Source organism: Chelonus insularis, unplaced genomic scaffold (assembly GCF_013357705.1).
Source record: "Chelonus insularis isolate UGA/USDA-ARS -01 unplaced genomic scaffold, ASM1335770v1 contig_563_pilon, whole genome shotgun sequence".
Lineage (NCBI taxonomy): Eukaryota > Metazoa > Arthropoda > Insecta > Hymenoptera > Braconidae > Chelonus > Chelonus insularis.
The window spans coordinates 1-12,722 of NW_023276645.1; the positions used below are offsets into that span (position 1 = coordinate 1).

Sequence of the window (12,722 nt, forward strand, 5' to 3'; positions counted from 1 at the left end):
ATCGATAGAATTGAATATTTTACTGCTACAAATTTAAATATGAAAAAGTTTAAAATTATATCATTATATTATTTAAACCAACTTACAGTAATTTAACTGATTTATTCGAGTTTCAATTTTTATTTATTCTTAACTGTTTATTTTTTTATTGGCCAATAATTATTCAACTATGGTGAAACTTATTATTATCAATTTACATTATTTCTCAATTTTTTTTTATTTGAGCCATTCAAACCTCATAGGTTTATTTTGGCTTACAAAAATACAAGAATACATAAATTACATAATTAAAAATCATTATACATAGATTGGCCGATATAGATCTTTATATTTCATTTTATATTTATCATTCTTAAATTTTTAGTTTACATTCGTTCATGAATTTAATGATCGCAATGCAAGCTGGTATGTGTGGTTGAGCGAGTATTGATTGGGTGTTGAGGGCTATTCCTCAATGAGACTATAAACTGAAAAAACAACTTCCTTTATTACTAATGAGTTATGTTTATTGACCTAAAATTTTTATCATAGTTAATAGACTTTCTTCACACTTCATAAAAAAATATTTCTTAAACAGGCGTTGAAATTTTTTATTGACATCATTAATAATGAATAACTAATTTTGCTTGAATAAATTTCAGCTAGATTTTTAAAATGATTTTAAAAAAATATTCTTCGTATTTTCAGAAATAATTCTCGACTGTTTATTTCTTTTCACTTAAAAATAACATTATAAATCACAATTATTAGTTTCTCCGTCCAATTATTTGTTTTGTACATTCACTTCTTTTCAACCCTCGAAATGGAAGATGTTGGTGATATTTTCATAGTGCTTCATTAAAGTTAATAATTGACGATGAATGAAGAGATTGACGAGTTTGTAAAACCTTGAGAAATTCAAACAAACGATAAATCTTTTATTCACCGCAAGAACCCACACGATAAATCTTTCAGTGTAAGGTTGATGCTCGATCTGAATAGACCTACTGGCTCCTCGCTCTTCGTCTTGTTTGAGTCCGTGGATCTTCCTCTTCTATCACCAGTAGGGACGTGAATACTCGATGCTACAATCTCTTGGCTTTGTTCCAGCTTCATGTGTATGTTTCCCAGCACTTGGTGTAGAAGTAAACTGGAGAGGATATTTCTTAGTTCTCTCTTTCGGCATCCTCTTCTGTGCACTCTTGACGACGAGTCTTTGCTAGTTGCTACTCGTGTTTCTCTCCGCCAGTATTTCCTTGCCTTTCTTGTCTGGCTTCTTCTTCGAACAAACTGATTTTACTTTTATCATTTTTCCTTTTAGGCATTCATTTTAATCATCTTTGCTCTAATTATCATTTTTATCACTTCCAACTATAAACTTCAAACTCATTTTATGAATTATTTATTTATTTTTTCTTGATTAAAGTTAATAAATAAATGCAATGTTGCATCTTAGAAATGATTGTCTTCTATAATTCATGCAAAGTTGATCGTTTTTTTATTTCATACTGCAACCTTGTGATTCATTGGACTTTCTCTTTCTTTTATATTCCATACACTTCTTCTTGATCTTCGCATCTCGCACTCTCTGTAGTATCCTCTTTTACGTTTAAATCTCACCGGAGATTCGTCAGTATGATATCACATTACCAAGTCTTGAGAGGAAAGATGGCAGGTATTAATTGCAGGTGAAATTAATGGTAACGCAAGACGACATAATCCGATTATCCGCGCGCATCAACGTGATATAGATAATTATAATAAAAATTATCTAAGATCTTTGCAATGAAAATAAACAGAATGAAACATCTGTTTAATTTAACTTCAGAAATTGATCTAAAAAATAGATACATAAAAATAAAAACTATTTACCATTTTTATAATTAATTAAAAAATTTTTATTATTCATGTTGATTTAGAGAATGTTGTAAACAATTAATTAGAAACAAACTTTCACTGGAGTTTGACGAAAAACTATTTTGTTTGGAAATATTTATTTACAAAAATAAATTTGAAAAATTATTGTTATTATAATTAGTGTAAACCTATTAAGGAAGGTATGTGCATTGTTTTAAAGATAAAAAAGAAATTTAATAACGAGCGTGGGTGTACATGGGGGGTAAATAAACTGGTGGATATAAGCAAGCAAGGACCTCACGCTGTGAGGTATCTACTTATCTGGAGGTGAGCCTTCAAGGATTCGTTCGCGTAATTCGTACAGTCGTGGACGATTCACGCGGTATAATAAACACACATACACATACTTATTGAAGAATAATACGGCAGACTATTAGGGATTGTAGTTGATGGTAGTAAAAGAGCATGAAAGGGAATATGTTTGCGTGGGTGAGCGCAATTTTACTGGTTATTCAACGTTATACTCTGAAAATGGTTAGAGCAGATGCAAGAGAGTTCATTTCTTATATTTTTTCATTTAAGGATCATGCTATAAAAGAAGTGAAAAAAAAATATATTTTAAACATGAAAATAACAATGAACAACAATGAATGACATTTGTTCCTTTATTTCATTTTATTTAGTAAAAATATTTTGTAGGAATTTTTCAAAAGCTGTATCGAAGGCTTTTCTCGACATGACTCATCGTGCGAAACTGTCCAACTTCTTGGAAACCCCAAGAGAGTCGTGACAATAAAGGAGAAGCAAACGGAGCAAGGGGAAAAGAGGGTTGAAAAAGCGCAGAAGCAAACCAAGTACCGACCACCGTATGTGCCAACGTGCAAGCCGGTTTGCTCCACTTACTTTGTTAAGACTCTCACGAGCCGACTCGCTGACTCTTTATGGACTGTGCACGTTGACTACACGACGCGGGAGACCCTTTAACTAAGCCTTAAGGGCACTCTTAATAAATTGGTGGTGTATGTTATCGTTCAGCTCGTGTATTTACATAAAATCGTTCAAAAAATTTTAGTAATGATTAATTTTCTGTTCTTTATGACTTTCATTTTTCACTTATTATGCAAAAAAATTATTTTCGGCATCTCTTTCTTTGCAAAACTTTTTCACATTGAAATAATTTGACAAAAAACATTCATAATTTTCTTTCCGTAGTAGTAGTAAAAGTTGACTTTTTGATCAATTAATACAAAAAAAGTTGTAGACGAAAATTTGTTCTTTTTAGTGAAGAAAGCAGAGAGTACTCGAATAGTGATCGATAGACATTCAGAAAGAACTTCACAGTCAGTAGAATTTATTGCCGTAAGAGTTAACTGGTCTCTCAGTTTACAACTGCGCGTACATTTGGCTTGGAATCTTATGTGTATTCTGACAAACGTTAAGAAGATTCATCGTGCAAGTGTAACTGTCAGGACGGATTGCTTTGTAATATGTTTCTTTATCTTCACCATTCACATAAGTATTATCTCAAAAACATTACAAACACTTGATACATTCTTTTGTTTAAACTATTTTTTGAATTTATTACAATTTGTTTATTTAAAACGATACAAAATTCTATTACCGATTTATTATAAAAGTATCACTATTGGTAGATTCTTTTTTGTACAATAATTTTAATCTTACACCTTTTGTATCCATATATCTCTAGCGTAAGGAACACAGTTCTTATTATAACAGTACTGAAAAAAAAATGATTTTGTTTAATAACGTAATTGAAGTATTTTTATGAAATATCTACACTGAATAAGCATACCTTCTTCTCTCCACATGAGCTTCCATCCAATATAGAACCAACGCCTTTACAAACCGTTTTCTCTGAGTTCCAACCATACCAAGTATTACTTATTTCCTTTATTTCACACCATAGAAAACCGTTGCAATTAACATAATCATGTACCTTAAGCAAAAATTCATGATTCAATTATTAGAATAAACAAAATTTTATATAGTGCATGTTCTCATTGAAAATGAATATTAATATAATAATAATAATAATAATAATAATAATAATAATAATAATAATAATAATAATAATAATAATAATAATAATAATAATAATAATAATATATAATTATGTAGAACTTGAAATGTATACTTGTTTCAAAAAATACAGTCTGTAGTTCTTTAACATTAAACATTATAAACAAACTAACATTTTTCATGGTCAACTTTGAAACATTTCAAGGTATTTGAAAGTCCACTATCAAAGTTGATGCATCAAAGTAAAATCAAATGAGTATTAAAATACACTCTAAAATATTCAGTCTGTTTTCTTCTATTAACAAGAATATTAAAAGTAACCAAAAAAATCTTTGAATATTATTATATCAGGCATGGAATACGTTTTTTAAGTCAAAGCCCTCTTTAAAGTTAAAAGTACTTGTGCAATAAGATCCACACGGAGAGAATTTTTTCACTAAATGTAAGTGCAAAAAGTGACAAGTCCACGTTTCGGAATTTAAAAGTAAAAATATTTCTATTCGATAGTAAATTTAGAGTTCTTGTAAGTAAGCTTGAGACTTAAAAGGTGTCTTAGTAAAAGAATTACTTAAGATAACTCAAAAATTACTTACGACAACCCAAAATTCACTGTTAAACAGAAATATTTTTACTTCTATATTTCGAAATGTGGGTTTGTCATTCTTGCACTTACATTTAGTGAAAAAATTCTCTCCGTGCACGATGAAAATTATATTAAGTAATTCAGGTATTCAGTCATGAGGACTTCAAGAAGTTCCAACAGCGGCTATTGAATGGCCCATGCCTGTACTTTTATCTAAAGCTGACCTACCTTACAACTTTTCCTAAATCCCAAAAACTGACATTGCTCATCTAAAGATATAATCTCTCCTGGTAATATATTGGGAAGTGGCTTTCCTGTATCTAGAAAAAGTTTGTTGTAGCCACAAGTTGGTTTACTATGACAGGGCAACCAGAACATGTCGTCAAGATTTTGATAAAAAGAATTATAACTAGAATTGTGGATGTAAAATGTTGTACCATCATGAAGATTACAAATGTTTTCATCTGACCATGATGAAGTTTTATATCCAGCATTAATCCTAAAATTTAAATGTGGCAATATTTTAATTATCTCTTTTTTTTACAAACCATTGAAGAGTAATAAATAGGTATATTATACAGCTCTTGATCAGAAAATTTTATTGTATATTTACTATAATGTTTATTTTGTAAACTTACATGTATGCAAGCTCTTTAACTGCTGTCAATATTCCTGAAAATTTCAAGTCATGGACAATTCCTGTTGCATTTATACTTTGTTGATTTTTTTGACAATTAACTGATGATTTTACTGCACCTAAATTGTCAAATTAAAACCCATTTAAATAAAGTAAAGAGATTTAAAATAATTGTAATAATTTTTAATTAAAAACAAATACCATCAACTGCTATACGTTTGTGACGGTTCGATTGGAATAAGTTGTGACTGAAAATAAGAAAAAAGTTAATGAGAAAGAAAGAGAAAGTAAATACCAATATGAAAGGTAATCAAAATTGCTATTTTTGTATATTATAAATGATGATATTCCATATTGAGTTATTTCTTTTTATATTATTTAAGCAACTATTTAATACTGTACTTGGTCATGGTTATTGCAATATCATATTTATCTTTTGGAATAATACGTCTATGATTATGAAACCAGAGATTCATGTCAATCAAACTTTCCTCGCACACAATTTTTGAAAACCCAATATAATTCTTCATGAAAAACGGTACTGCTGGTTCACTCTTCAAATATCACAAAAAGTTTATTAGTTATGTTACGATAAATATAAGTAATTAATTAAATTAAAAAAACATTCTAACCATTGCAATGATTATTCCTGTTATTCGTAAAGATACTCTAGGATTTCTTAGATGTTGAAAATATATATTAACATTGTTCCAAAATGAAATTAAATACAATATGAATCTGTTAAAAAGAATTCCTTTTGCTCTGAAAATTGGAAAGTGTTTTCACATTTTATCAATGATATCAGATTCATATTTCCAAATATTAATTAATCTTACTCAAGAAATTGTGATCCATAATCAGCATAAAGAAGGATCTTCGGTTGAATAGTTTCTTGTTGATTATTAGAATCTCGTTTCACTCTCTTCAAGAATTTCCTATTTCCTATTTTAATTTCTTTTTCTAAGCTAGCTTTAATTGTATCAGAAAAATCAACAGATTTTTCATTGTCTTCCTCAGAGGAAATATAAATCTTGTGATAATCAGATAACAAGAAACTTCCAGTTGGGTCTTCAGTTCCAGGTAGAAATTCATTATCGGTATCTCGCTTTCTTCGACGAAGTTTTTGTATTTCGTTCTTATCGAGAGGAATTATTGAAAAATTTCCAACTTTCCCAACCTTAAAAGTTATCAAAATTAAAACAATCTGACTATTATGAACTTAAATTCATACATTTTTATGAATCAATAAAACTCACAAAATATGGCACTTCATCATCAAATCCTGTTCCAATAACTGTATTTTTAGAAGTTGCATACCATAAAAATTGTTGTTTGATTGTCTGAAAAGTTTTACAAATATTCTGTTAATTTTTTACTCCAATTATTTAGAAATAAAAAACAATGATGTGACTTACAAAAGGTGGAAGCTTCTTAAGGTTTAGTGAAGTGTTCTTCCAATCTGCTAGCCATACTGGAGTTTCCTCATCTATCAAATTAAACTGGATAGGTTCTAAATATGCTGTTATATTTTTTCCAAATGCGTAGAAATTAACGTAGCTTTTACAATGAATTTTGTGGGTGATTCCATCTTTTGGATACCAGATTTGTATAGTTTCATAGTCAGACGGTGAATCTTGTGCAGTTTTATCAATTAATGTTAGTACATCTAATAGTGTTGAATTCACATTATCTTTTGTTCTCTAAAAACCATTTATAAATTTTAATTAAATTTGAAAAAAATTATTTTTTAATTTACTTACTTCACAATTAACGTTCTGAGAGGAAACAATACAAAACAAAGTTATAAAATAAATGATATTATCCATTTTGAAACTTATTTAGTAATTTTTACTTGTCCACAAAGGCTAAGAGGTTCAAAAGACATTAACTTGGAGATCTAATCGATGAATTTTATACTATTTTGAATATGTATTTAACATTTTAATTCAATATTGACTTGAGTAATAATGAAAAAAAAGTAATGATAATATTAGACTCATACGTTTTAATATTTTTTCAAAAGAAATTTTACACTATTTTTTATCATGCTTTTTTGAATTATGAAATGAGTACAATAAAAATGTATAAAAAATATGAATATAAAAATATACATTAATAAGTAATTATCAGTAGCAGGTTTTATTGTTTAATTTGATCCAATGACAATCACTTGAATAAATATAATACCTTATAATAGTTATTTAACCAAGTGCTAATCTTTATAAAATTTCGATAATTACAATAATGTTATCAAAATGTTTTAATTGTTACGTATTATCCAAATATGTATTTAGAATTAGTTATATGTATTATAGTAATTTTATTAATACTGTTCAATCTATTTTTGGCTGACAAGAAAAGTCATCAAAGATGATTTCCCTGGACGATTCACACATCTTCTAGCATTACATATCTGTAAAAATAAAATATAAGGAACGATAAATAAAATTATTGAAGTTGAATAGTTTAATTACGTACTTTATGTGTATCACAAATGGTGCCATCTAATGCCGGACCACTATTTTGGCATTTCCAGGCAGAAAATAGTCCTACAAAACCTTCTGTCCAACATTTCAACTCACCACAAATATTATCTTGATATGATGTCTGAAAAATAATTAACCATCGTTCAATTATCATCAGATAAAATGGTCTGTCTTTTAACTTACCTTACAAGCATGTGAATATCCACGATGTATACATTGTTGTTCTGCATTCGTCAATTGACCTGGTAAAATATTTATCAAAGGAGGTCCATTGAAGGCCATATTCTCTTTACGTAGACATTTTTTATTGTTTTCTCTAAAAAAATTCATTTAATATTTTTAGTAGAAAAATTAAAAATAATTTTGTTTATTTCTTCTTCTTTTAAGAAAAAGGCACATATTTTCAATAAGCAACGTACGCTAGATATTTTGTAAAAGTTTCTCTGCTGCAGTTAGACCATACGAAGGGGAGATTGACATCATACAAATTTGGCGACATTATATAATTATAATCCACATCATTAGTATCACAATAGGGGCTTGAAGATCTTGATTGGCCATCATGGGTCACCCCTATTCTATGAAACGATTATGAATAAAATAATTTTATTGTTTACTTCAATGAATATAATTAGCGGTAATTCAGACCACTGGTGATAATAATAACTTACATATGTGCAATTTCGTGAGCTGCTGGAACTATACCATGAAAATCGAGTTGATCGTGAATAATTCCTACCATAGTCACTCCTGATCCATAGCCATCTACACAATTTGCTGCAACCTTAGCTATGCCTAGAATTCATTACATAAATTCAATGTTCATGACTCATATCAGACAAATAAAGTCGACTAGCAATGAAAAATATTCGTATTAAAAGAATTCTATGAAAAATATAAAACAAAGAAAAGTTCGATGAATTTTTTAAATGGGACAATGAAAGTTAAAAAAAGAACTGTTAAAATAGTTTTGGCTTAATGATAATATTAAGCAATAAAATTTTTCATTTTCATTCTTTGAAGAATTGATAATTACTTAAGTTATTAATCATTTAGTTTATATAACATTATTCATAGAGCAGATTTTTTTTTAATTCGAAAAATTCATTATCATTCATAATTATTTGAAAACAAACCTAAGGTACCCTCTTCACAATAGTTGGAAGTATGACTCTTCTTGCAAAGTTTTCGCCTGAAAAAAATTTGTTTTAATGATTTAATACTGAAGTAACAGTCGAGAAATGATAATACAATATTTCTAAAAATAAATTGAAAATATTTTCATTAATAACATTTTGCAACTTACTCTGTCATTGTAATAGCAATGTCATACATAGATCGTGGAAATGAAGCTTCGTGCTCTTCGAAAAACTTTGACATCCATATTAAAGCTTGACGATCTTGAACCATGTTGTCTTTAGTTGTAACTTTTTCCAGAAAAGGTACGTCATAGGGAGCCTTTAACAATATTTTTTCATTCATTGTTTTTTCAATATTTTTTTGTTTTTCTTTTAATTACCAAATATTGATTTTATTTTCATTCAATTTATTTAATTTTCTCAAATGGTGAAAAAAAAATTTGTTTTTCCAAGTTTATCTGATATTTATCATGGTGTACGTCCGTTTTATGAAATAATGATGGACACGTAGGTAAATATAAAACGAACCATGATAAACACGAGATGAGTCTTTAATAAAAAATTACTTTTCTATTCGAAACGTGAAGAAATGACTAAATACTTACAGTTCCAATAACTATGGCAGTTACTCGTAAAGATATACGTGGATTTTCCAATGATTGATAAAACATGTTGACACTATTCCAAAAAGCAACAAGATAGATAATGAATCTATTAAACAATAGTCCTCTGGGCCTAAAAGAACATCAATTATTCCAATAGCTGTGATTGGAAGCTATAAAATAAAAAACGAAAATACTCACTCAATGAACTGCATTCCATAATCAGTATACACCAAAATCTCTGGATAAACAGTGACACCCTCAGTAGGAAGATATACTTGGCGTTTAGACTTGTGATTGTGATTGTCATTTCCGGATTCTTCAACCTTCTTTTTTGTGGCTGCAGCGGAAGCTTTCATATTATCTTTTGTAAATTTAGACGTAGTATAAAGAACGTGGTAATCAGACAAAATATATTTCCCACTTGGATCTAGACTTCCAGGAAATGGCTCTGATCCAACATCTCGTTTTAATCTAGTTATTTTGTCTGATACGCTCTTAACTACAGGACTTATAGTCATGTCTCCAATATATCCTACCTAGAAAGTCACATTTAAACGTTAACATTTTTAAACCAATTAGCTACAGGAAATTGATTTTATTATGAACTTACATAATATTTAACTCCATTTTCATCATATCCACTACCAACTATTGTGCCATACCCAGTTTTAAAAAGTTCAATTTCTCTCGTCATACTCTGTTGGAAATATGATGCATTAAAAACGATATTTTTCACATAAAAATATGTTATGAAAATATCATTAACAATACTTACTACACCCAACTGTTTAAAATGAAGCTCTTTGTCTATCCATTGAGCCATGTAAATAGGTATATAAGCACCAACGACACTATTTTCTACAGGTTTCAATTCAACTTCTTTTTCTGTATATGAATTGCCTACAATCATTCTGGATATTCCATCTTCAGATTCATCACTTGATTTCTGATACCAGATTCGAACGATTTCGTATTCCGGAATGGAGTCATTTGAATTGAAAAAATCGAACGTCTGTTTTTTCTCTTCTTCAGTCATGTATTCATGAATCTAAAAAGATTATTACAATTATTTAAAATCTCATTAATAATAAAATGTCAGTTTGAATTGGAATAAAGAGAAATGAAAAGTTTGTAAATACATTTTCACAAGAAGTAGTCTTCAGAAAAATTAAACAAAAAATACCAAAATAATAAATAATATTAAAAAAATTCATCTCGAATCTTTTTCTTATTTGTCTCGAGATTGTAAAAAATTATAAAGTAATAGAAAAATAAAGTTTACAGCTTTGTTACTTTCAACATAAAACTGGAATTGAAATGGTGATACTTTTTCTTTAGTGAGCGCTTCCGAGTTTATATACAGCCTTTATTCATTCAAGTAAATTTCCAGGTTAATTGTTTTATTAATATTTGAATAATTACAAAGATAATCAATAAATCAAATCATTGTTATGCTTTACATGATTAAGTATCGATATTTAATTAATCAAATTATAATTATCTGAATAATTCATTAGTAAATAATGTTTGCATAAATAAATAGTAGTCGAAATAAAATATAAAAATGAAATCATAATTTTACTGTAAATGTTTTTAACTGGACATTTCTTATTGTGTAATTTGGATTCCCATGTAGTATTATCTATTTTTCTTATCTACGTTATTATAAAACGCATAAACAGCTATAAAACCATTTCTGTCGTCCGCTACTGACACAACCTCCATCCCTATAAGGAACTCACATAGCTTCAACACGACTGGTTATTGGAACGACCTGGAGACGCTTCTTTATCGTGGGATTCAGACATTTACAAGTGATCTAAGATTTAGGATGGAATAAAGTTTCATCATTGATAGCAGTAATTCTAATTTGTGAATTATGTTCTGTGTTTTTTTTTTAGATAATTGGACAATCGGGTTATAATCGAATAAATTATCAATTATCAGTGACACAATAAAGTTAATTTGCTGAATGATTTCATTCTTAAACAATTACACGGGCGACATACTTTCTTTATGTGAAAAAAAATACTGATGACTTTGATTTTTTTTTTCTATTTTAGAATAATCTTTTTTAGTAGGATGTTAAAAATTGATTCAAGTGAATTTTCAATCATAACTTTTATGTTTCTTGTGTTGAAATATGAAATGTGTGTTTCTCTTGTAAATTAACGAGTTTGTAGAAAAATTACAATTGATGAAATAAATACAATTGTTTTAAGAGATAGATTTTATAGAAGTGCTTTAGAAAAATGCTAAAAATTTCTTTTTAATGATTTAATTAAGTTTTTTTTTAATTTATTAATAAATTAATGAAGTAGTTATTCAAGTGATAATAAAGTATTTATCAATTAATTAAGGAAAATGTTGAGCGATAGAGATAAAATGCATTACTTTTATGGGCTGTTTACTTTCATGATAATATTGTTCACTCATCAATGATGTGACTGCTGAAATTTTCTTTCCTTTGTCTTTGTTGCCATTTTTTTACTCACTAGAATAAGGTCTTTCCACTATCAATGCATAAAACCGAACCTTATTGATAAATTGAGCCAATAATAAATTTGAGAAACCTATAATATTAATTATTAATAGCCTTAGTTTCCAACTAATGTAATTATAATGAAACAATGGTTGTGTGAATTTCATTGATTAAAACGTACACTCTTAATCATTTGATTGGCGTGTTAGATTTTGGTATACAAGTGTGTGTGTGTGGAGGGTTTTTCATCCCCCTATGCAGATTTTAAACAAAAATGATCGCTTCTTCGAAGGTTAATTAAAAAGTATACTTAAAAGGGCAGCTAAGAATGTAAAAAATTATGATTGATATTTTATAAGTAAATTTTCTGGTATGATAAAACATTTCACGCACCCACTTACTATATACAATTTTTTTTAAAACAAATTAAAATTAATCTCAATCTTTTATTAGAAACCATATCCCAGTAAATATTTTTTAAACAGATATTAATTAATAAACTTATTACTCCCCGTAACTGGCTAGCAGTCTCATAGTTTAAGTTTTCGCACATCTTTTATACTGAATTCTTGCCTATTTCTCACTTCCAGATACATTGACCTTATTTTGCCGTATCCTTTGCCTATTCTACCCTCTCTCCTCAGATAATCCTCTACAGCTGTTACCCTTTTTTAGATATCCCTCAATAAATATTACCCTCTCTTAGATATCTCTCAATAAATCTTACCTCTAAAATCTCTCAATGAAGATTACCCTCTCTTTGTAGCAAATCAGCCCTCAACAAACGTTACCCTCTCTTCTTGGATATCACTCAGTCAACGTATCTCATACCATTCATTCTTTTTATTACTCAATCAATGCAAGGCAACAACTTTGGATCATAATAAAATTTTTCATAATCTAAGTCAGGAAAG

At 28.5% G+C, this 12,722-nt stretch overlaps 2 protein-coding genes across 2 annotated transcripts; both read right to left on the reverse strand.

Moving 5' to 3' along the window:
- Positions 1-3,649: 3,649 nt before the first annotated feature.
- Positions 3,650-5,811, reverse strand: LOC118070191 (uncharacterized; the record flags this gene model as incomplete). Its single annotated transcript, XM_035088624.1, has 6 exons — positions 5,729-5,811; positions 5,499-5,650; positions 5,298-5,344; positions 5,098-5,215; positions 4,688-4,958; positions 3,650-3,793 (listed from the first exon to the last, which is right to left on the reverse strand). Coding segments are annotated over exons 1-6 (735 nt in total), but the record flags the coding sequence as incomplete, so codon positions are not given.
- Positions 5,812-7,756: 1,945 nt separating this feature from the next.
- LOC118070194 (uncharacterized) lies at positions 7,757-11,051 on the reverse strand. Its single transcript, XM_035088629.1, has 10 exons — positions 10,986-11,051; positions 10,102-10,374; positions 9,949-10,023; positions 9,525-9,862; positions 9,327-9,399; positions 8,889-9,040; positions 8,719-8,774; positions 8,254-8,377; positions 8,002-8,160; positions 7,757-7,898 (listed from the first exon to the last, which is right to left on the reverse strand). The coding sequence occupies exons 1-10, from the start codon at positions 11,049-11,051 to the stop codon at positions 7,757-7,759; spliced, it is 1,458 nt and encodes a 485-aa protein (XP_034944520.1).
- Positions 11,052-12,722: the final 1,671 nt, after the last annotated feature.